The sequence below is a fragment of the Phragmites australis genome, chromosome 6 (genome assembly GCF_958298935.1).
Source record: "Phragmites australis chromosome 6, lpPhrAust1.1, whole genome shotgun sequence".
Lineage (NCBI taxonomy): Eukaryota > Viridiplantae > Streptophyta > Magnoliopsida > Poales > Poaceae > Phragmites > Phragmites australis.
In genome coordinates, this window is record NC_084926.1 from 23,761,302 (window position 1) to 23,786,403 (window position 25,102).

Consider the following 25,102-nt stretch of genomic DNA (forward strand, 5'->3'; position numbering starts at 1 on the left):
AAGAAGAGGCAAAAGCCAGAGGACAACACACACACAAACAAACAAAACACAGAACAAGACACCCTAAGAACAAGGACAAAAAAAACACAAAAAGAAGAAAAGAACAGACACAAAGAACTATGGCTCAAAAAGAGCCAAAAAACAGCCAAAGAAGAAACTAAGACCCAGCTAAAAGAACTTAGAGATCCTTAGCACCCGCAGCACAACAAAGAGACCCTTGAACAGCCACAACCTGCTTCATCATATCAGGCACCGGAGAGACACCATTGAATATACAATCATTCCAAAGCTTCCAAATCTCCCAGGCCACAAGAATGATGAGGGAATTAAGACCCTTTCTGTGCTGCAATTCGACCTTCTTGAATGCAGAACACCACCAGCTTGAAAATGTAGCACAGCCAGGTTGAGGAGCGAGCGCTTGCAGACCGAACTGACTGAGAATGATGAACCAAACCTGTCTAGAAAACACATGAGACTAGGACATGCTGAATGTCTTCATCAACTTGATCACAAAGAGGACAAGCTGAGGGATGAGGAAGTCCCCGTTTGGCCAATCTATCCATGGTCCAACATTGGTTGAGGATTACAAGCCAAAGAAAGAATTTGCAGCGCAGCGGCACCCAGGACTTCCAAATGCGCTTCAAGTAAACCTATTAGAGCCAATGAAGAAGGCATTATATATCGACTTACTAGAATAAACTCCCGTGGTTGAAAACCGCCAAACATGCTGATCACACTCCCCTTGCCGCAGATTAAAACCGTCTAGCAAATCCCAGACATGGAGATAATCCATAATAGCAGAAACCGAAAGAATCCCTTTGATATCCGAGACCCACGTGAGATCAACCAAAGCATCAGCCACCGTTCTTTGCTTAATAACTCTACGCGGTACTAAAGCAAGAAAGTGCGGAGCAATCTCTCCCAGGGACTGACCATGAAGCCAACGATCCTGCCAAAAGAAAGTGTTAGAGCCATCTACTACCAAAGTCCCCATGGCAACCGAAAAGAAGGCCCTAGAGTTCGGGAGAACCTGAATTTGCAAACCTGCCCGAGGTCTAGACGGTTCAGATTTGTGAAGCCATAGCCACTTCATTCGAAGAGACCATCCAAGCGTCGAAAGATCCTGAATGCCAAGACCACCATATTGAAGAGGCCGACATACTCTTTTCCAAGAAACCAAACAATTTTCACCCTTAGCTTGCTCATGCCCCTTCCAAAGAAAACTGCGCAATCTGTCACACCTATTCTTCACACTTTCACTATAACTGTAGTTGTGGATATATAATTTCTTCTGATCCTCAGTCTTCTACTCCCGTTCTTTCGGATATTCTAGCTAGTACTGCCTGATGTTCAGGTTGATGATTCTTCTTCTATTTCAGCATCTTTGTATGAGTTTTGTCATTGTGCTAGTATTCTAGTACCAGATAGGTATGGTTTTCCCACTGCTGGACTTAAGCAGGCTCCCTATGCTTGTTTCCAGTGGTTCAGCTCCATTTTACTTGCTGCTAGATTATTTGCCGGTGATCATGATCCAAATCTATCTAGATTCTAGTCACTCATCTTCATGTGGTCATGTTATGCTGATCACATAATGGGTCATGGATCAGTGCACTGTGTGAAGCAGCCTCTTAGTAAGCTCACATGTTTGATTCAGGATCCCTCACCTACTCTCTGGGGATCTATGGATGATGGTTACCCTGTCAGCATTGATACACATAGGATCCTTCTCGCTGTTCTCATATTGTGCACATTTGGAAGCAGCTTCGTGGTAATGGAACCAATTAGCAAAGACCATTAGTGATGCAAAAATTAATTCATCGACTGCAACATAATAAAGTTGTAATTCAATAGTTCTCACCAAATCCGAAAACCTAGAGGTTATTTGGTTTCATTAGGAAGTGGCTGCATCACTTTTCAAAATTTCCTTCCCTAGTCTCACTGCCTCCACACCTGACATTGTTCATGTGCTCAGCTAGTTTTTTCACACTCGTATCTCAGTTCATTGGTAACCTGTTTCATGTACTGAAATATCGAAGAGGAAGTGCATCTCAATGCCTGTTCAATGCTTGTTCTAATTTTTCAAGCTTATTTGTGCTACGTATGTTTCATAATTGATTGGGATATTGAAGGAGCACAACTATTTGTGTTAAGCAATCTTGTGTTGAAGCAAGATAATTTTAATTTTCCATTTGATAAAATGTTCTTTGAAGCAGTCAAATGATGATGGTTTTCCTCTTCTCCTGCAGTTCACATTCCAGTCATACAGTGTTGAGGATGAAGATTTTGATGGTCACAACTACAGCTTGACTGGGCAGCTTTCCGCTGTCCGTATTGTTTTCCTTTATCGTTTTGTTCAGGAGGTGTGTATTAACATTGCAAATTATTTTATCAGATCTCCAGTGGATTTTTTTTATTAATTTTCCTTTTATTTTGCAGTTCACTTCATACTTTATGGAGCTTGCCACCCCTCATACTGAAGAGGCAATCAAGTTTATTGATAAAGTTGGAGGTTTTGAGTGGTTGATTCAGAAATATGAAATAGATGGTGCTTCTGCTACAAAATTGGATCTTTCACTTGACACACCCATAATCATTGTTCCAAAGAATTCCCAAAGCGAAGAGTATGTCTACGTTTCCAGTCAGTAGCTAACTAAGAATTGTTTATCAAAGCACCCATTGAGTAATTTAATTAGTTCATTAGGATCTAACGATTGAATATTCATTTGATACAACCATACAATTCAGGTAGGGTATGTGAAACATCCACTTGTGGTTGTTAAATAGAATATTGTGTTTGTACGAGTTTGTATTTTTCTAGTTTTGCTGTTGTCAGTTTTTTTGATGATTATGATACAAAAAGCATGACATTTACCCCTCATACCCTCCTGCAGTTACATACAACTTGATCTAGGACAACTAAAGGTGAGGAATGAGCTTAGTTGGCATGGTGGTGAAGAGAGTGATCCTTCTGCCGTACGGCTTGATATTCTTAATGCTGAGGTAAGCATTGGGATGGAAAATTAATTTTGCGATTACTTTCTGTGTATTTCTCTTGAATGGTATTTTGATTCACGCAAATAGATAAATGGAATCAACATGGCGGTTGGAGTAAATGGAACTCTCGGAAAGTGTATGATTCGGGAAGGTCATGGCATCAAAGTAGAGGTGCGACGGAGCCTGCGGGATGTCTTCCGAAAGGTCCCACTACTCTCTATGAAAGTTCAGGTGATTATTGTTTTTCCTATTCTCTGCCAAACCACTTTATGTGATCTTACTTTCGTCTGTTGTCTGATTGTCACATCCTGTTTGGTCACCATCATTTTCCACTTCAAGGCCAACTTGTTTGTTTGTAGCATATAATTCAAGGGATCCTAATTTTAATGAGTTTTCATTCTGCAGCATGTGCTACATGCCCACTAGTTTCTGCTCTCCTTGAAGTGTACTTGAAAAGCTGTACTACAACTCTGGAATCGCTTAGATCTGGATTTTACAGTCCCAGAATAATTTCACTATTATTTTCAATTTAATTGATTCTATTAAATAGTTGGCATATTGAGTGCAGACCATAAATTGATTGCAACTGTTCAAACCACTTTGGTTTGAGCGCCAAATTAACATTATTTTTTTTGTAAAAAAGAGACTGAAGATCTCCCCTACTTTATTGAATAAGGAAATATTCCTAAGGACTGAAGGGAATTAAAATATAATATTCTGCATTTAAACCTAAAAGTGCTTTTTGAATGAGTTCATATAGTTTCCTTTGGTATTGGAACTATATCGGAACTATATTGGAGTCTAATTGAATTTAAGAAAATTGCTGCTTGATTAAAACTTAGTCAATGGTTACTTATTATTTTGTAGCCTAGGATGTGTTAAGGGATTATATTTGTGACGATACTTTCTTTATTTTGTTTTAGTTATTTGTTCCTCATCTTCTGCAGATAAGATTGCTGCATGGTGTCATGTCAGATAAGGAGTACAATGTGATCACAAATTGTATTTCTACAAATCTATCAGAGACACCTAACCTTCCCCCAAGTTTTCGTGAAAATGTAAACCGGACAAAGGAGTCAATACGCCTCCTTGCGGATAAAGTTAACCTTAATAACCATTCATTGCTTTCGCGTACTGTTGTTATCATGACTGTGGATGTTCAGTATGCGTTGCTTGAACTTCACAATGGCCCAGATGCAGAGTCACCTCTGGCGGAGCTTGCTGTGAGTATTTCTTGCAAATGAGTTATACAACTCTACTTTAATAAGAAATTTTTTTCAGTCCTTGATTATTGTTATGGCAATATATCATCTCACTTCTTTTATATTCTTAGTACTTCATTGTGGGAAGCATGTGCATTTTTCTAATACTTTGTGGTGGGGTGTTGGGTGATTTATTTTTTTATCATTTTTCTGTAGCATCTTGGTTACTGTTGATACTTTTTATATTCTTTCCCTGCAGCTGGAAGGTTTATGGGTTTCTTACAGGACAACATCAATGCTTGAGATGGATCTATATTTGTCTATACTGAAATTCTCGATACATGATATCCGTCCAGATACGAAGTCTGAGATGCATCTGATGCTTGGATCTTATTCAGAGACTGCTAACCTGTGCACTGAGGACTCTTCTACTGATGTGGGGGTTTCAAACCTCACAATGCTGATACTGGATTATCGTTGGCGTTCTTCCTTTCAGTCATTTGTTATAAGAATTCAGCAGCCTCGTGTACTCGTCGTCCTGGATTTTCTGCTTCGTGTTGTTGAGTATTTTGTGCCTTCTTTAGGCACAATAACCGGCAGAGAGGAAAGTCTAGACCCAAAGAATGATCCTCTTATGAGGTCTGATGATATTATACTTTCTGAGCCTGTTTTCTTCCAGAGAGAGAATATTATTCAACTATCTCCTGGAAGGCAGCTAATAGTTGATGGTTGTGACACTGATGAGTTCACTTATGATGGCTGTGGAGGCACCATATCATTGTGTGATAAATTTGACAAGAAGGGCCAGCTATACTCAGGGACTATAATCATAGTTGGGCGTGGCAAAAGACTTCGATTCAAAAATGTGAAAATTGAGGTGCATGCTTAGTGAACTTGTAATAATTTCATGTTAACGATTCAAATGAACTATTATATAGTATGCTAATGTTTTCTTCTATAATTGCTCCATTTTCTGAAGCCAAACTTACACCTTGATGTTCTGTGTATGGTGTATACAAGAATGGTACATTACTTAGAAGATGCGTATACTTAAACACTGGAAGTAGCTACTCAATCTCTGCTGAAGATGGTGTTGAGGTCTCAGTGTTGGAAAGTTCTTTTAGTACAGATGATGATCGTATGAATCTTGAAGAATATAACAAGAAAATGAGTACTCACCAGAATGCCGCTGATGCTCCTGCAAACCAAATGCTGAACTTTACATTTGAAGCTCAGGTAATAACTAGACTCTAAATAGTGTAAATTCCATGAATGTTTTCTTTCTTAATTTATAGAGTAAATTTTGCAAAACTACAGATATTTTGACAAAATTATCGCAAAATTACAGATTTAAGCAATAGTTTCACAAAACTATAAATTTAGTGTCAATTTTATCGCAAAACTACAAATACTTTGGTAAAATTATCGCAAAACTATAGATTTAAGCAACAATTTTACAAAATTACAGATTTAGCGTCGATTTTATCAAAAAACTACAGATTCTAGAGGAGTTGTTCCCAACCTTGTTACCATGACAACCGGACCTCGTTTGTAGTCTCACAGCAGCTGCCAGCTCATGAAATTGACCGTTCGGGAGTTCATGTGACTTTAAGCAGGGCCCATTCGTCAGGTTAACACGTGACAGGTCTGTGATAGAATCTATAGTTTTACGATAAAATCGACGCTAAATTTGTAGTTTTGTGAAATTGTTGTTTAATCTGTAATTTTGCGATTTGCGATAATTTTGTCATTGTATCTGTAGTTTCATGAGCTCCCGAACGATCCGTTTCATGAGTTGACAGCTATTGTGATATTGCAAGCATGACCCGGTCGTCATGGTAACGGGGTTGGAAACAACTCTAGATATGTAGTTTTGCGATAAAATCGGCGCTAAATATGTACTTTGTGAAATTGTTGCTTAAATCTGTAGTTTTGCGATAATTTTACCAAAGTATCTATAGTTTTGCGATAAAATTGCACTAAATCTATAGTTTTGTAAAACTATTGCTTAAATCTGTAGTTTTACGATAATTTTGTCAAAGTATCTGTAGTTTGTGAAATTTACTCTAATTTATAAGAGCAGCTTTTCTATGCTCGATAGTTATGAATGAGGACAATTGTTACATACTTGAATGAGTTGCATCTACCTTTACTTTTTCTTGATATATTTGTAAATAGCAGTGACACTTTCTAGCATGATATTATGCCAACATTGGCTGGTACTTCTCTAAATGATCTATGTATCCCTTTTTAGTTTCTTGAATGTTTAGGACTTCTGATTCTTCAAAGAATTCAAACCTTGTAAATTAAAAACGGAGTGTAAGTATGATAAATTCAAGAAACTTAGTAGATGTTTCAGACTTGTTGGGGAAACTCCCTAGGTCAGAGGGTGTATGCTATGGTGATGGTGGATTGTGCGAAACTGCGAATGCTAGTGTGCCTGCTTGGGGGGTTCCCCATCTCTTTTGCTCTCTCATCTAAGAATCCTTTCAGCATCGTGGTGGAAGGGATAGAGTCCAAGAAACCTGGTGAAGAATAGAAAAGTTTATGAAAGCAAGGTCTGGCCAAGTGGCGATCTGATTAGATTTGCCTACTAGTTATCACAAATAAAGTTAATTATTGAGATGAGACAGAAGACCGACTGATTCTTGGCACATTGCAGAACGCAGTTTACCACTTTGACGGTGTCTGTGGCACTGAGAATAATAAGTGTACAATTGGAAGGTCTATCTTAATTTCATATAGTTCTGTAAAGCACTGATCAATTTCAAGCATTAGCAAGTTTCTTCCTCCCCACCAACCTTTTTTTCATAAATGGTTATCTTATTATAAAACTAATGTACAAAGGATCCATCCCAGGAACGATCCCACCGGCTTTACACCAACTTCATCTAAGAGAGTAAAAGGAAAGCTATCTAATTAATAAGAAAAGTAAACAAAAGCTAACAGTCTGTTACATGGAGGCCTCCTTATGTTCATGTCCAGAATATAAGTTTTTTAAAAGGTATCCCTGTTTATGTATATTTTTTATCTTTCCTCAATAACTTAAGCTTTTGAGTGAACTAGTTAGTCCATTAAACTCAAAATATTAATGGTCTCAAATGTCCTGAGTTGGAAGGCAAAATTTCAGGAAAAGATCAATTGTAGCCCACTTCGAATCTGCGCCGTAGGACTGATCATTTGAGCCACTTGAACTGTTTGGTGGACAGTAAAGTTTAGTTGCACACATTACAGGCACCTTTTATTTGATTATAAATGTAGTTTCCCTATCACATTCTTTTGCCCATATGTTGGAGTATATGCTCATTCTGCGCTGATGAGTGGGACACATTTTTCTTTTGTGAATGTTCAGGTTGTGTCCCCAGAATTTACCTTTTATGACAGTTCAAAGGTTTCGATGGATGACTCATTGCACTTTGAGAAGCTTCTTCGCGCCAAGATGGATTTCAGTTTCATGTTTGTCTTGTTCTCACTAGTTTTGGATTTATCCTCTACATCTGTGGATTTCCTTTGCTTAATGATATGTCCCTTTTACATTAAAACAGGTACGCTTCAAAAGAAAATGACATCTGGGCTCGATCTGTCGTTAAAGACCTTACGGTAGAAGCTGGGTCTGGTCTTCTTGTTCTTGAGCCGGTAGATGTTTCATGGAAATATACTTCAGTCAGCGAAAAGACAAACATAGTATTGACATCGACAGATGTTTGCATCCATCTTTCGCTTAGTGTTGCTTCTCTCTTGCTCAAACTACAAAATCAAACTCTTGCAGCATTGCAGTTTGGTAATATCAGCCCACTGGTTTCTTGTACAAACTTTAAAAGAGTTTGGAGCTCACCAAACGGTACTTGTGTGTTACCTACCCTAGCTCTTTGTGTTATTGCGATTTCCATTGGAATTCACAATCTTGTATTAGCTGCTTTTTCATTATGTGTTTGCTTACTCTTGTTCAAGTAGTGGGCCATCCCTTACTATTTTCTTGAATTGATCAAATGCTGCAGGTGACCTACCTGGTTACAACCTAACCTTCTGGAGGCCACAAGCTCCCTCAAATTATGTGATTTTGGGTGATTGTTTGTCCTCGAGGTAAATTTTATCCCTTGGGATCAACCACTTTGGTGACGTTATCTACTTTATCAAGTGTTCTTTTAGTATTGGTTCCAGTAACAGTTGTGTAATCCTGGGTTGTATGTTGAGGATGCAAGCTCAATACTGGAGTTGGTATGTGACTGTAACATGATATTTTTCACTGCTAACTAACATCAGAGTTAAGCAATAAGTTTGTAACAGCGTGCTGCTGATGGCATGTCCACATTGATCACTGTGGCTTTATTTTGGAAGTAACCGATCTGCACAATTGATTCCTATGGGGCCCAAATAGTGATATTACCTTTTACATTAAAATAAGTTATGCAGAAAAGATGCTGAACATTGGCTTTTCTTAAATTCATTTGCACACCAGATAGTTGACTTGAGTATTTTTAACCTTCATTATCTTTCTCCTGCTGAAGCTGATGTCTTGCACCTTCCCAGGTCTGTGCCACCTTCTCAGGTTGTGGTTGCTGTAAGTAATACTTATGGTCGTGTACGGAAACCTCTTGGATTTAGGCTTGTTCATGTATTACCTGGTTCTCTAGATCTCATTGATTCCTCTCAGTCAACTGAGGAAAATGAGTGTTCTATCTGGATTCCTGTGCCACCGCCTGGATATTTGTCTCTAGGATGTGTGGTAAATATTGGAAGGCAACCACCTTCAAACCATGTAGTGTACTGCCTTCGTTCTGATCTTGCAACTTCTGCATCATTTTCAGATTGTATACACACCCTCTTACCTGCTCCTGGGTATGACATCATTAATGTTTTTTTCGTTGGCCGGTCATTTTTGCAGTGTGACCATTTCTCTTCTTTTCTTTTCTGGAATGAGTATATGAATACCAACTATTTGTAAATGGTTCTCTTGTTTTTATATCTTTCTGCAGAATAATCTCTGGTTTTAGCATCTGGCGTGTTGACAATGTGATTGCTTCGTTCCGTGCACATAGTTCTACAGAAGAACCCAGTAGAATAGAAGCTCTTGATTTGCACCATATTCTTCTCCGGAATCCAAACTGCTATATTGTTAAAGATCTAAATGCAGATTCATCTGTTGAGAATGACCCGCCTACTGATCAATCATCTCACCGCAAGAGTACTTCTGGATGGGATGTACTTCGCACTTTGTCGGGACCAAGTAACTATTGTACGTCTACTCCACACTTTGAAAGAATATGGTGGGATAAAGGCTGCGATACAAAGAGGCCGTTTTCTATATGGAGGCCATTGCCTCGTTTTGGGTTTGCTTCACTTGGTGACTGTGTAACTGAAGGGTAATGGTTTTTATTATGTACACTTATAAGACGCTGATGACTATTCTTTGTGATACATTATTAACATGGTCCCTGCTTATTTCAGATTTGAACCACCAACGCTTGGCATTCTTTTTAAGTGTGACACGATTGTTTCTGAGAAACCTGTACAGTTTAATAAAGTGGCACAAATTGATAGAAAAGGATTTGATGAAATATTCTTCTGGTATCCAGTGCCCCCTCCTGGTTATGCTTCCCTTGGCTGTGTGGTGACAAAAACAGATGAAATGCCAAGCAAGGATTCCATTTGTTGCCCTAAATTGGGTCTGGTGAGTCAAGCGAATATCGCAGATGATCCCATCTCCAGGTCGTCTAGCTCAAAGGGTCCTAACTGCTGGAGCATTTGGAAAGTTGAAAATAAGGTAATCCATCATTCCTACGCCATTTCTGGTAAACATTATTTCAGCTCATGTCATTATAGGGATCAAATCATTCTGTTGTGTTATAGGGATGCACTTTCCTGGCAAAACCTGATCTGAAGAAACCATCAGTTCGATTGGCATACAGTATTGCAGATCATGCAAAGCCCAAGGCACGTGAAAACATTACTACTGAGCTGAAGTTGGGATGTTTGTCAATCAGTATCCTTAACAGCTCCTGTGGAATGGTGTGTAGGCCTGCTAAATGTCTCTATTTTGGAAATCCGAAAATGTACATTCTTGAAATGTTCCTATTTAGTATTTGCAAGTAAACTGATTTTCCAATTATTCAGGTCACACCACTTTTTGACACTACAATCGCAAATATAAATGTTGCAACACATGGAAGATTTGAGACAATGAACACTGTATTGATCTGTTCAATTGCTGCATCCACATTCAATAGACACTTGGAGTCATGGGAACCCTTTGTGGAGCCATTTGATGGGATATTCAAGTAAGTTCCGGTTAATTGTTTGCATCTATCGGACAATCTGTACTGTACTCTTCTAGAATTTTCATGCAAATATCTTAACATTGTTCTATCATCATTGAAGGTTTGAAACATATGATACCAGTGAACACCCTCCATCAAAAGTTGGTAAGAGGATTTGTGTTGCTGCAACAAGTCCTCTAAATGCCAACCTGAGCTCTGCAAATCTTGATCTTCTTATAGAAACTTTAGTTTCATGGAGAAGACAGATTGATCTAGAAAAAAAATCATCAATAAAAAACGAGGTATCATCTTATCCTCTCTGCTACTTGATTCTTCATGATTTCATGCTTTTTCTAATGATTGATAATGTGCATATGCATTTTACAGGATACTGTTGAAAATTGGAAAAAAGTTAATGACTCTTCTGGCTCCGCGTTGAATGAAGATGATTTCCAGAGAGTAGTTTTTGAGAACAAATTAGGATGTGATGTTTATCTTAAGAAAATGGAAGACACTGACAACATTATTGAGTTGATACAACATGAGAGTAAAATTTCGTTGTTGATGCCACCTCCCAGGTTTTCTGACAAACTAAATGTGTTAGCCAATTCCACAGAATCAAGATCTTCTGTTGTTGTACAGATCTTTGAGTCTAAGGTCGTACTCGAACTTGTGTTGTGCTATGCAAAGGCAATGTTTTTCAAGTGAACCTTACAGTTTCATTTTTCCCATGGCAGGGCTTGCCTATCATAGATGATGGCAATGACCATAGCTACTTCTGTGCTTTGCGCCTACTTATAGGAAGTCATGCTTCTGATCGGTACAAAGCATTCCCACAAAGTGCCAGGACAAGATGTGTAAAACCTGTGAAAACTACTGAGTTACAGACACATTATGCTCAGTGGAATGAGCATTTTATATTTGAAGTTCCGGAACAGGTAACTGTCAGACTATGGTCTTTTCTTTTTGTCTTTGGTTACTGCACAAGTTCCATGTTTCAGTGCATCATTTGAATGCGTTTGGCCGTTTTTATTTCTTTTGCAGCATATCTCGTAATACCATGATAAGCTTAATGATAAATGGATATCTGATACCTTCTATTTTTTGACTGAATTGTAAATCGACCCAATAGTTTCTTATTGGTTCAGCTGAGGTTTAATGTGCCTCATTTCTTTCTGTTTACTTTTTCGCAATCGTAGTGTACCTCATTTCTGCACTCGTACCTATTTTCTTTTTGTTCAATCATGTTATATGATTGCATAATCCAAATGAGATACTTTGCAGGCATCAGCGAATTTAGAGATTGAGGTAACGAATCTTGCATCAAAAGCTGGGAAAGGTAATTTCCGGAGCTATAACTAAAAGTTGGTATTTCACAGTTGTCTTGAGTTCCTCCTTTTGGGGTGATACCGTGATACATTATATGCCACTGAATGTTTGCATTGTCCCTTATATGCCACTGAATGTTTGCATTGTCCCTTATATGCAACTCATTGTCTCACTGACATGTGGGCCCTCCCAGGGACTTGGAATCCACCAGGAGCTCAGAACTACCAGAAGACATAGCTGCCCATCTCCACCATGCTGAAAAACTCCTCACCTGGATGCAGGGAGCAAAATACCTGTAGGCCGACTTTGCTGGAAGCCTGGAACCACACCTCAAGCCAACAATGCAGACAAATTTCTCGCACCAGCCATGACCCAAAGCACTACCTCATCCCAAACTGCACGTACCAGCCGATTCTCATCCGGCCTGCGACCATCAAAAACGCACTCATTTCTATGTTTCCATAAATACCAAGCACAGAGGATGATCAAAGAGTTCAGCCCTTGACGACGGTCATTTGGAGCTTGAGATGTCGCTGTACCCCACTAGATGCTGAAGCAAATGCCATCCGGTTGGGGAGTGAGCTGCTGAAAATTAATCTTGGCTAAGACTTGGAACCAAACTTGTCGGGAGAAAACACAGGAAATGAGCAGGTGCTGAATTGTCTCTTCTTCCTGATCACAAAAAGGGCATCGAGCTGGATGAGGTAGACCCCTACGAGCAAGACGGTCAGCAGTCCAGCATCTGTTCATGATGGCTAACCATAAGAAAAATTTGCACCGCAGAGGTGCCCAAGATTTCCACAACCGCTTCCATGGCTCAAATATTATACTCCCTTGGAAGAACATCATATATGCAGATTTCGACGAGTACTGACCAGAGGCCGAGTGGATCCAAGAATGCACATCCTGCAATCCATCTTGCAGCTCTACCCCATCCAACAAATCCCAAACATGAAGGTATTCAATGATGGCAAGAGTTGGGAGTGCCCCATTGATATCCCGGATCCATCTACGATTAAGCAAAGCCTCTGCAACTGTGCGCTGACTTCTACATCTTTTACTTACCGCGGTCAAGAGAGTGGGCGCAAATTCAGATATCGCCCTCCCGTGCAACCATCGATCAGTCCAAAACATAGTATTGTGGCCATCACCAACATTAGAGATGACTAGGCATTTATCCTCCTTTGTTGCAATTTCAAGTGGAACATATTTGTCTTACTGTTTGGTAGTCTTTTTATAAGGTGCACACTTATTTCAAGATTCAAACTTATTGATCTTTGACCAACAATTAGTATATTTTGGGATACAAAAATAGTACCCATTACATTCATATTTGAAAGTACTTTCCTACAATCATCATTTTCTTGTGAGCAACAATATACAACAAGAGAAATTAACGATCGAAGTTCGGTTTTGAAGATTGCACCTGTTAGGAATAGCAACTTGTATTTCATGGAGGTCATAGGCCAATATATATACATATATATATACATATATATGTGAGCAAATGCAAATAACCCCATATAGCACGGGGATATTATACATGAACAAAATATAATAAATATATCTCTAACACCCCCTCAAACTCATGGAGGATCAACCACACTGAGTTTGGAGAGGAATCTGTGCTGAGCTATACTCTATACCTTCGTGAAGAAATCTGCTAATTGAAGCTCATGCTTGGTGAAGATCAATAACCTCATCATGTACCTATGTCCGTGTGTAAGAAGTATCAATACCAATATTCTTGGTGAGCTCATGCTTCAACAGATCTCATGCAATATTGATAGCACCTGTACTGTCGAAGTAAAGAGAAGTTGGTGCAGGAAGCGAAGAACCAGAATCCTCAAGTAACCACCGTAACCAACTGAGCTCCGCTGTCAACAACGGCATGGCACGCAACTCGGTCTCTGCACTAGAATGAGAAATTGTGGTCTGCTTTTTCATCTTCCAAGCAATAAGAGAACCAGCAAGGAAACACAGTAGGCAGAAAGAGACAAGCAATTAGAAGGATAACTATCCCAAGTAGTACCAGGATATGCACAGAGCTGTGAAGAGTTGGAATATGGAAAGAAGAGACGATGAGAGATAGTCCCACGAAGATATCGCAAAACACGCAGAAGATGATTATAGTGGATCTGAGTAGGAGCAGAAACAAACTAAGGATGTGCACTACATGAGAAATGTCATGACGAGTGACACTAAGGTAACCAAGATTCCAACAAGATGACAATTACAGGTGGGATCCGTCAGAGGCTCACTATCAGTGGACCGAAGATGAAGGTTAAGCTTCATGGGAGTCTCAACAGTGCGCTTATCAGTGAGAGAAGCACGATCAAGAAGATCATGAATATACTTTTCTTGGAACAGAAAGAAACCCTCAGACGTAGAAGAAATCTCAATCCCAAGAAAGTAACGAAGATGACCCAGATTGGACATAAGAATTTGCTCATTTAGACAAACCTTCGCAAAGACAATATACTTAGAATCATCTCCTATAATGATCATGTCAACATAAAAGAGAAGATGAGTCCAACCACGAGGCGAAGTGTGAACAAAGAGTGCATAATCATGAGCACTAGTAGAGAAACCAGACTCGGGGCTTGCTTAAGGCCATAGAGAGCGACGGAGACGACAAACCATGCCCTCAGGAATAAAATACCCTAACGGTGAGTGCATGTAGATCTTCTTACGCAGCTTACCATTAAGAAAGACACTCTTGACATCAAGCTAGAAGATAGATCACTAACGCACAGAGACAACAACAAGAAGAGTGCAAGCTGTGATCAGTGGCGGCAGCGGCGCACCGTTGCGGGTGGATCCGGCCGATGGCGGTGGACGCGGGAGGTGGTGGGAGACGGCGGGCGGCTAAGCTAAGTGGTGGGAGGCGGCAGGTGGCTAAGGAGAGTGACAGCGCAGAGCACCTATCAATGGATCCACACGGGCAACGATCGGATTGGGCAGGTATTGGAAGGGAAGTCAAAACATAGGTTGATATGAAAGAATATTAGGGAATGACTTGACTTGTCCGTATTGAAGTTCAAACATAAGTTGAGATGGACAAACTCTTCTTTTGTTGATTCATATGGATTCAAGCCTATCCATTTTATATGGATGACTTGACTTGTCCTTAGTTCGGATTGTAAGCAACAACTCGCCTGCATGAAGCCAATCACTAGTAACTCCTGGCCAGCCATACGGCCCTTAGAAACAATCTCTGCACATAGGAAACTTATACTCCTGGCCAGCCATACGGCCCTTAGAAACAATCTCTGCACATAGGAAACTTATATCTGTTACATGGAATGTTTCTATTTAGGAAACCAACCCAACTAACAAAAGGCTAATTATTTTATCTGTAGTTTCCAACTAATATTGTGATGGTGGGTCCCTTATGGACAGTACTGTGTGTACATTACAGCTAAAGCACTGCACCACAACCCTTTGTAACTGACTAAATCTAAAAATGACTAAATCTAAAAATGTATATGCTATTTGGTTAGATAAAATTAATCTATAAGGCCTTCAGCTCTACACCAAGCAACCAATCACCCCAGTTTTTACCGGGAAGTACAAACTCTCACATGCAATGCATCTCATAGTATTAAGTTTTCACCTGATAAATAATGTAGAGAAACGGCAACCATTTTGAATGCTTGCAATTTATCAACATATTCTGTTTGTTTGGAAGGTGAAGTACTTGGTTCGTTGTCAATTCCTATTGGACGGGGAGCAACAACGTTGAAACAAGCTCCTTCTATGAGGATCCTTCAGCAAACATCTGACGTCAAACGAGTAATAACATGTCCTCTTACAAGGAAGGTAACACTTTTGTGTTTCTAGTACTTGCTCGTCTATTTGGACAATGCATGTAATTCATGTTTGATTTATGATTACTCTGCTGTTGAGCCCATACTGAACATAAGCATATTTTCAACTTGTTGGGTCAGGCACCTAATTATGAAGACAGGGAAAACTGTGGTGTTTTAGTACTATCGAGTTGTTACATAGAAAGATCTACTCATTCAAACTTTCAGAGCTGGAAAGACAGCATAAGCAATGCAGAGAGTGACTTCTGGATAGGGCTTAGCCCAGATGGTCCATGGGAAAGCTTTACTGCGGTTTTTCCACTGTCAATCATCCCAAAATCACTTAACAATAACCATTTTGCATTTGAGGTCACCATGAGGAATGGAAAGAAACATACCACCTTGAGAGGCCTTGCGGTTATTGCTAATGATGCTGACATACAACTTGAAGTATCTGTCTGTCCTGTAAACATGCTTAATAGCTCTGTGCTAAATGCTAGGTCAACCAGTTCCACTAGTGCTATTGATGAAATATTTGAAAATCAGTGGTACCGACCAATTACAGGGTGGGGAACTAACCCCTCTAATGATCATGGAAATGACTTAAGGCAGTGGAGCTCAAGGGACTGCTCTTACTCAACTAAGGTAATTTTTTTTGGATCTATTGACCAATGTAATCACTTTTTCCTATATATAAGAAAATAAGTATCATTATTCTCTTTTTTCGTTTATATGATGTGAAAAATGCTGAATATATCATAACCTATTAGTTCCTAAAAAAATATGCTTCTTATTGTGAAGGCATTTTTTGAGCCTGGTCTTCCATCTGGTTGGAGATGGACCTCACCATGGAAAATCGAAAAGTCCAATTTCGTGGATAATGATGGGTGGGCATATGCTTCTGATTTTCAAAACTTGAATTGGCCATCGTCTTCCTGGAAATCATCCAAATCACCACATGACTTCGTGAGGAGAAGGCGTTGGGTACGTGCTAGACAACGGTTGCAAGATCTTAGTGCAGAAATTCCTAGAAAAATACTTGCTACTGTCAATCCCCATTCTTCTACTGCATTGCCTTGGACAGGATTGATTAGAGATATGGATCTGTGTTTGCAAGTCCGTCCATATTCTGAAAAATCAGAGGAATCGTACAGCTGGAGCCAGGTTATTTCACTAGGTTCCGAGAGCATACCTAAGCAGCAGCAGCAGCAATCTTCACATTCTAGGAAAAGCACCTTAAAACAGTCAACTGTGCCCTCAAAGAATTCTGTTCTTAGGCTTGCTGAACTTGAGAAAAAGGATTTGATTTCATATTGCCATCCTCCTGCTGGCATTGAACGACATTTCTGGCTTAGTGTTGGAATCGATGCTTCAGTTGTTCATACAGATTTGAATGTGCCTGTTTATGACTGGAGAATTTCCTTCAATTCAATTCTTAGACTTGAAAATAAGCTTCCGTATGAAGCTGAGTATGCTATTTGGGAGATCTCTTGTGAAGGTAATATGGTTGAAAGGCAGCATGGTATTGTCTCATCAGGTGGAAGTGTATTTATCTATTCAGCAGATATACGAAAACCTGTTTACCTCACTTTGTTTCTCCAAAATGGCTGGATTTTAGAAAAGGTAATGTATCTATATTTTTACGGAACATGTTAGAGGCCAGATGTTCGTGGCATGACAATGTAACTAGAGTTACCACATATCCTTGGGGAATTTGAAGGACAAATGATTTCCCAATGATACATATGGGACCAAAGGGTTACTTATTTATGTGCATGGCTTGGCATGTGTCATTGCTCGCAAAATGAAGTAATCTTATGCTTTTCTAATCTTTTGTTTACCATTTTCTTTCAGGATGCTGTATTGATAATGGATTTATTGTCCCTGGAACACGTTTTTTCTTTCTGGATGGTTCAGAAACATAGCCAAAGGTTTGGATGCTTTTACAATCTTCCCGTGTTTTGCTTGAATAATATAATTGTTTTTGTTTAGTGGAGCCTGATGAATAGTATTTCACTATTTTCACAGTAAATTGCAACATGTAGATTGTGTATATTGCATGCACCTTGAATCAATGTTTTGAGCCTAGGTTGCATGTACAAAATTGAGGTACCGTGTTAACTACCCATTGTCAAATTAAGTACACCTTAATATTAATTGAGCTAATTGAATATTCTGTAACTCCACTACTGTATAATTACTGCATATCAATGTGTGCCAAGCTAGCTAAGATTCTAGCTCACTGGATACTGCAAACAAACTTCACTACTCATGTTCAACAAAAAAAATTTACAAACCAGGAGTAATACGAGGTATAGTGCGTGCCAAGTATGTGAGTTCCCTGCCTCTCACTGTTTCCCCGCAGGCGCAGCTTGGTGCTGAAGAGAACAAAAGTAGCTTTATAAATTTTCCTTTTATTTGTAGATTCGTAGGTTAATGGGCTACGTAAACTTCAAGTAGCTGTATTGTTTTCTTGGATTTGTACGCTGAAATCAGCAATGATTGCCCAGCTTGTGCTGAGGTCCGATACTCATGGTTGCTATTTGCTAGTTGCTACTACTGAATGATTCTTTGTATGTTAAGCTTTGCATTACATAATGGTAGAATATGCTGATGTTGCCCTCTGTAATCCAATATGCTATTTTATATTTCAATGAGACTGCTGTTAGCTACTGTATTTTATGATGTCAGATTAATTGCTTGGAGTATTTTTTTTCGTTTATTATTTCTGATCATTTCACATTTTTTTGGTGAATATTAGGAGACTACGTGTTAGTGTTGAACATGACCTAGGAGCAAGTGATGCTGCACCAAAGACGCTGAGATTGTTTGTTCCGTACTGGATCAAAAACCATTCTTCAATTCCACTATCTTATCGCATTGTAGAAGTGGAACCCACACAGAGCTCAGATGCAGACTCACTTAGCAAACCAGACTCACTAGGTAGACCTGTTAAATCTTCAAAATTTTCCCTTAGATATTCTTCAAAATCGCTTGCCAGAAGGGGCACAGTGTCACAGAGAAATATGCAAATACTGGAAGTTATTGAAGATTGCAGCACAAACTATGTGATGATATCACCACAAGATTACATGAGCCGTTCTTCAGGTATGCGCTCTGAGTCTGGGGATAAAAATTTCAGCCCGGCTCGAATTGCAATATCTGTGGCTGTTAGCAGTTGCACACAGTACAGTATAGGAGTGTCTCTTTTTGAGCTTGAGAGCAAGGTATACAATCTGTAATGTATGCATTTGATCTATTGCTTGTCTTCTCTTGAAGCATGGCCTCATCATATGATGTCATTCATCTGCAGGAGCATGTTGATTTCAAAGCATTTGCTTCTGATGGATCATATTACTGGTTCTCAGCTCAACTGAAGATGGCTTCAGACAGAACAAAGGTTTGGGTCTTTATGTTCCCTGATCTTTGGATGTTTGTAGTTCACTAGTACATGTTATTTGGCCAGACATGATTATAGTGTCAACTAAAAATTCAGTGCACCAATTGCATATCGTTCCAATGAATGTGTCAGATGTCAAAATATTATAATGTCATTTATCTTAATATATGCTACACGTGGGGCAAATTAGACATAAAAACTATCAGGATGACTACGTGTCATTGTATTAAGTAGGGGGAAAGCATTTGAGTTCAAAAAAAAGAACGAAACCCCAAACGACAAGGAAAACAACCAAACGCCCACCGCACACTCCGCCCTATTCGGTAATTTAGAAAAACAAATAATGACAATCATTTGGAAAGTGATTGCAATGTTGACTCTTGTTCAATTGCATTGCCCATGACAGCATTTATCAGTGATATGGATTTGCTCACTTGGTTCCAACTTATGAGAGCTTAACTAAGCGGAACAGTCTTTGTGATCAGATACATATTTTCTGATCGACCTCATGCTTAAGCACGCTTATTAGTATTAGATGAAACCAGGGCAAATAATTTGATCTGTTCATTCTGGTCTTATATGTCATGGTGCATAGAAGGAACATTAAGATTAGTTCTTTTGATGGTTAGCTCTTGACGAACACAAAATAAGTGCACACACAAGGTCAGTAGAACAACACTCACTGCATTGGTTGCAGAAGTTGCTCTTTTTTTTATCACGGTGTCTACTTAATATCTGTTACACGGATTCAGATTTTTTGATACTCTTATTTAGGTTTCTTTTCTGCTATGTGACATACATATGCCAATTATTAGATTTGCTATTTGGTTACTCAAACCTTGTTCGCTATGTTTTGTTAATTCTATTCTACATACGAGTTATGATAGAGCGTTTGTATATTTCTCTGTATTCTCGAACATTTTCGAAAATTGTTGGCTGATGATGCAGGTAGTAAATTATCTGCCACGTGCACTTTTTATCAATAGAATTGGGAGAAGTATTACTTTATCGGAGTATCATAATGATACTGAGGAGCCTTTACAACCATATGAACCTCCAAAAGTATTTCAATGGCGATCAGAATTTGGAAGTGAACTTTTAAAGGTTATTAACTCGAACTAGTTCTCCATTTACTTGTAAATGTTTTTGTTCCACCTTTTTTTACCTTTCTGATGCTTGCAGCTGCGTCTGGAGGGATACAAATGGAGTACACCTTTTAGCATCAATGCTAATGGAGTAATGTGTGTGCTCATGAACAGTATTGCAGGAAATGATCAAGCTTTTGTGAAGGTAAACGTGAGAAGTGGAACAAAAAGTTCACGCTATGAAGTTATATTTCAGCTCGCTTGCTGGTTCAGCCCATACAGGTACTGCACACCTTTTCTCTTCAACTTCACATCAAAACTTCTGACGCTCAATAGAGCAAAATATAAATTGTGTAAGCAGGGTGGAGAATCGCTCCATGTTCTTGCCTATACGGTTTCGGCAGGTCGGTGGTGATGATTATTCGTGGCGTAGTCTGCCGCCAAATTCATCAGCTTCCTTCTTCTGGGAGGATCTTGGCAGAAGGCGTCTATTGGAAGTATTGGTTGATGGAACTGACCCTACAAACTCCATGACATACGACATCGATGTTGTCATGGATCATCAACCATTGACTAATTCAAGTGGGCTTAAGAAGGCCTTGCGTGTCACTGTTTTGAAGGAGGGGAAGCTGCATATTACTCAAATCAGTGATTGGCTGCCAGATAATAAAACTCGGGGACAAACAATTGAAAGGTTATTATCTCCAATCTTTCAGCCTTCAGAGGTCGACTATGGGCAGTCATCTCCCAACCTGGATAGTGAATTCCATGTTACTTTGGAACTAACGGAGCTGGGCATTTCTGTAATTGACCATATGCCCGAGGAAGTTCTTTACCTCTCAGTGCAGCAACTATTACTTGCATACTCATCTGGAATGGGCTCTGGAATTAATAGGTAACAATAATTTTCACTTGGTTGTTTGCTAGACTACTTTTTCACTTGGTTGTTTTCACTAGTTTTACTATTCTACTACTACTACTATAATTGTTGTTGTTGTTGTTATCTTTTTAGTTGTATCTTGTGGGTTTCATCTCTAGCCTACCCTAACTTGCTTGGGACAAAGGCTTTGTTGTTGTTTTTGTATACTCAAATATCCTCTTTTAATGGCAGGTTCAAAATGCAGATGCAGTGGATTCAAGTAGACAATCAGTTGCCATTTGTTCCAATGCCTGTCCTTTTCTGTCCTCAGAAGATTGACAATCAGTCAGACTATGTTGTCAAGTTCTCTATGACAGTGCAGACTAATAATTCTCTAGATTTTTGCGTTTATCCATATGTTGGTGTGCAGGTGAGCTACTAATTCATCATTGGTTACAAGGAGATGGTCCTCTCATTCATATGAACGAAACCCTATTTCAGTTTTGCTGGCATTGTGCACATGGTTATTTTAGTTTCTTACATGCTTTGTCTTTATATAGTTTCATAGATTTCTAGTATCAAGTCGATATTATGATGCTGACATCCGTTTCGGTAAAATTTTTCCTGTTTGGCTGTTTCTTCTCGTCTGTTTGGCATTCTTGAAAGTTTTTAGTCGTGATCATGAATCATGAAGTAGTTGTTGATGTCTTTAAATGTCAGTTTGATAACTTGTGTGCAATGTTTGTAGGTTCCTGAGAGTTGTGTGTTTTTTGTTAACATCCATGAACCAATCATTTGGCGCCTTCATGAGATGATTCAACACCTAAAATTTGATAGGATATATAGCTCTCAACCTTCAGCTGTTTCAGTGGATCCTATACTGAAGATTGGGTAGGCAACTGACCACATCGTGTTATGTTTTCTTTCGGTTCTTTTTTTTTCCCCTATTGATTATACTGAGCCTGTTCTTATAGGCTTCTGAACATCTCTGAGATCCGATTTAGAGTATCGATGGCAATGTCCCCGAGCCAAAGGCCGAGAGGAGTCCTTGGGTTCTGGTCATCCTTGATGACTGCACTGGGAAATATGGAGCATATGCCGGTAGGACAGCTATTGAATTTTTTTGTATCTTCGTTATCCACACAAGTATAATAGATTCTATATATACAAATTTGCAATTTTCCTACACAAGTGTTCCTTCTCCCTTATCACACTCCTTCCCTTATACACTGATATATTTATTTTCATGTGAAGGTCCGTATAGCTCAAAGGTATCGCGAGGAATTGTGCATGAGGCAAAGTGCTCTAATGAATGCAGCTATATCTAACATTCAAAAAGATCTTCTTAGCCAACCTCTTCAACTACTATCCGGTGTTGACATTCTTGGTAATGCAAGTAGTGCTCTAAGTAACATGAGCAAGGGTATAGCAGCACTGTCTATGGACAAGAAATTCATTCAGAGCCGAATGAGACAGGTCCATTTCTGTTTCTTTCTATGCTTATATGCATGTATTTAACTTACCAAAGTACATTAAAAAAAGTTGCCATGCTGTTTCTACGTTTTCCCCAGGATAGCAAAGGAGTGGAAGACTTTGGTGATGTCATACGAGATGGAGGTGGTGCTCTTGCAAAAGGCATATTCAGAGGTGTCACAGGTATATTGACAAAGCCCATTGAGGGTGCAAAATCTTCCGGTGTTGAGGGTTTTGTACAAGGAGTTGGAAAAGGTATAATTGGTGCAGCTGCACAGCCAGTTAGCGGAGTTCTTGATCTTTTGTCGAAAACTACTGAAGGTGCAAATGCGGTGAAAATGAAAATATCATCAGCTATAATGGCTGAAGAGCAGTTACTGCGTAAGCGTCTCCCTCGAGCAATCGGTGGTGACAGCTTGCTCTATCCTTACGACGAGCATAAAGCAGTTGGCCAGGTAATTAGTTATTGTTCCATGACAGATCCATAATGTATTGTGAAATGACATTTCTGACTGGTGTCTTTCTACTTTCCCCTTTTGGTTATGAAGACTATCCTGCATCTAGCTGAATATGCTACATTTCTTGGTCAAGTTGACATTTTTAAAATCCGAGGAAAGTTTGCATCTACTGATGCTTATGAGGATCATTTTTTACTTCCTAAGGGGAAGATTTTTTTTATTACACACAGAAGAGTACTATTACTCCAGGTAAGACAGCTTTTGCTCTAGTTATGCCCTGTTTTTCACTTGTCAGTCTAAGTTCATCACATGCTTTCATGCTTGGTTTCACTTGTCAGTCCACGTTCATCACATGCTTTCATGCTTGGTTTCACTTGTCAGTCCCAAGTTCATCACATGCTTTGATGCTTGGTTTCAGCTACCGATGATGACCCAGCGAAAGTTTAATCCTGCAAAGGATCCTTGCTCAGTAATCTGGGATGTGTTGTGGGATGATCTGGTGACAGCGGAGATGACCAATGGGAAAAAAGATCCTCCCAGATCCTTGCCTTCAAAGCTTATTTTGTACTTGAAAGCTAAACCTTCTAATTCAAAGGAAGTTGTTCGGCTGGTCAAGTGTAATCGTGGTTCTGATCAAGCAACAATCATTTACTCAGCAATTGACAAAGCTTATAAAGCATACGGTCAAAATTCATTGAAGGTATGAAATGGCTGAAGTTTGTGTACCTTTTCTTTCTTGTGTAGTCTATTCTGAGAGTAAATTGTTTTTCCTGCAAATCTTTGCTCTGCCAAGCTGAGAGTAAATTGATTATCCTATGAGTGCCTGCAGTTGCAAACTTAAAAAGATTACAAGTTTAACCATCTCTGGATATTGGTACCTTTTTTAGTGGGATATTGGTGCTTGTTGTGACTGCGAACTGCTATGTCTTACATATGTTTACCTTACGATTGTTTGATATGCTAACACATGCTATCAACATTCTTCAGGAATTACTGAGATGGAAGGTACCAAGGCCATATGCCCCTCGCGATAATAGTGGTCGAAGTTTCCAAGGCTTATCATTTTGTTAAAAGATCAACAAACACTTGCACACTTTTATGTTGTGCTGCCCTAAAGAAGAAAATGTTCTGTGGGTCACTATGGATGTGCGATACAGTATGGTACAAGCAACATCCTGCTTATTCGAGATACAATGATGCGCAGCTTTTCTGCGTATTTGAGGAAAAAAAAGCAACAACATGCTAGGTTGAAGGTAAGAGCACTTGAGTACAGTGTGTACTTCGGTTTCACAAAAAAAAAAGAGATGATTCTAGTTCTCAGTGAAATGTCCCATCATAAAATGATCAAATATCTGATGCTAACCAAAAAAAAAAACATGGTACAAAATCACATTGGAATTTTTTTATGTACCCTACGGAAAGGAGTGAGGTTCTATTTCATTGTAATGGGTTAAGTGTGCTAACCTGAATTTCATGCAAGTCCTACGCTTGTAGTACCATTGTATCATCTCAGTGGGCATCTTGTCAGTTTACGATGATCCAAATTAAATTAGATAAATTTAAGTGATGATTTGGATTTGTTCTACGAAATGTTCAAGTTTTTGTAATTTTGTATTGTTTGGCACAGTATTGGATGTACTGGATTGTTTTTCATATTGAGCTCTTGTTTTGCAGGTATTGTAGTTTCACACCTTGAATGGTTACCAGTCAAATGAAGCAATTTGTTTACATTTCAAAATCTAACAATAGGGGTCTCCCCTGCTGTGTTTTCCTTTCCAAAAAAAAATGAAGCAATTTGTTTACATTTGTATGTTAAGGATAGGTTCTTTGCCTTACATGTACATAGTTTGTATGCTGCGCCAATACGGTGATGTAAATTGGAGCATGCTTGCGATCATGATTTTTTTTATGGAAGTACTGCAACATGTTCTGGTTATTGTTCTTGGCACAAAGTTTTTTCTCTTTTCTTTTCTGCTGAAAACGGCAGCCAAAGTTTACAAAATGTGACTGCTTCTATCCTAAAATGTTAGGGCCTTTTTTGCTGTGACCACTAACCCCATGTCTCACTCCTCTACTTACATCAACATCTGACGTTTAGTCTCTACTTTCAACTCAATTGATTCAACTTTGTAGTAAATGAATAAAAAATAGGAGAAACCCGACTAGAGAATGCATACTTGGAACTCAAAAGTCAAAAACTCCATTCCTGTGATTTAAATCCACGGTGACGGCTTGC

At 39.1% G+C, this 25,102-nt stretch overlaps 1 protein-coding gene across 3 annotated transcripts in view; it reads left to right on the top strand.

Moving 5' to 3' along the window:
• Positions 1-24,802, top strand: part of LOC133922148 (uncharacterized) — a 64,525-nt gene extending 39,723 nt beyond the window's left edge. For 2 of the 3 annotated variants that reach the window (XR_009910395.1, XR_009910396.1), the window contains 37 exons: positions 2,247-2,360; positions 2,437-2,621; positions 2,892-3,000; positions 3,082-3,225; positions 3,942-4,217; positions 4,456-5,073; positions 5,217-5,432; positions 7,549-7,652; positions 7,742-8,037; positions 8,195-8,279; positions 8,727-9,035; positions 9,173-9,559; positions 9,645-9,960; positions 10,047-10,205; positions 10,311-10,474; positions 10,575-10,755; positions 10,841-11,110; positions 11,191-11,391; positions 11,738-11,792; positions 15,474-15,604; positions 15,733-16,236; positions 16,393-17,214; positions 17,446-17,522; positions 18,353-18,818; positions 18,905-18,991; positions 19,940-20,095; positions 20,174-20,358; positions 20,438-20,971; positions 21,188-21,365; positions 21,684-21,826; positions 21,910-22,036; positions 22,190-22,411; positions 22,507-22,863; positions 22,957-23,115; positions 23,285-23,566; positions 23,854-24,119; positions 24,541-24,802. Coding sequence is in view for 1 of the 3 variants with exons in the window: in XM_062367348.1 (XP_062223332.1) it covers positions 2,247-2,360; positions 2,437-2,621; positions 2,892-3,000; positions 3,082-3,225; positions 3,942-4,217; positions 4,456-5,073; positions 5,217-5,432; positions 7,549-7,652; positions 7,742-8,037; positions 8,195-8,279; positions 8,727-9,035; positions 9,173-9,559; positions 9,645-9,960; positions 10,047-10,205; positions 10,311-10,474; positions 10,575-10,755; positions 10,841-11,110; positions 11,191-11,391; positions 11,738-11,792; positions 15,474-15,604; positions 15,733-16,236; positions 16,393-17,214; positions 17,446-17,522; positions 18,353-18,818; positions 18,905-18,991; positions 19,940-20,095; positions 20,174-20,358; positions 20,438-20,971; positions 21,188-21,365; positions 21,684-21,826; positions 21,910-22,036; positions 22,190-22,411; positions 22,507-22,863; positions 22,957-23,115; positions 23,285-23,566; positions 23,854-23,937 (8,703 nt within the window). In the remaining 2 variants the exon portion in view is untranslated. Of the gene's footprint in view, positions 1-2,246; positions 2,361-2,436; positions 2,622-2,891; positions 3,001-3,081; positions 3,226-3,941; positions 4,218-4,455; positions 5,074-5,216; positions 5,433-7,548; positions 7,653-7,741; positions 8,038-8,194; positions 8,280-8,726; positions 9,036-9,172; positions 9,560-9,644; positions 9,961-10,046; positions 10,206-10,310; positions 10,475-10,574; positions 10,756-10,840; positions 11,111-11,190; positions 11,392-11,737; positions 11,793-15,473; positions 15,605-15,732; positions 16,237-16,392; positions 17,215-17,445; positions 17,523-18,352; positions 18,819-18,904; positions 18,992-19,939; positions 20,096-20,173; positions 20,359-20,437; positions 20,972-21,187; positions 21,366-21,683; positions 21,827-21,909; positions 22,037-22,189; positions 22,412-22,506; positions 22,864-22,956; positions 23,116-23,284; positions 23,567-23,853; positions 24,450-24,540 lie in introns of those variants that run through there. The other variant, XM_062367348.1, reaches the window with a different exon arrangement.
• The last annotated feature ends 300 nt before the right edge of the window (positions 24,803-25,102 follow it).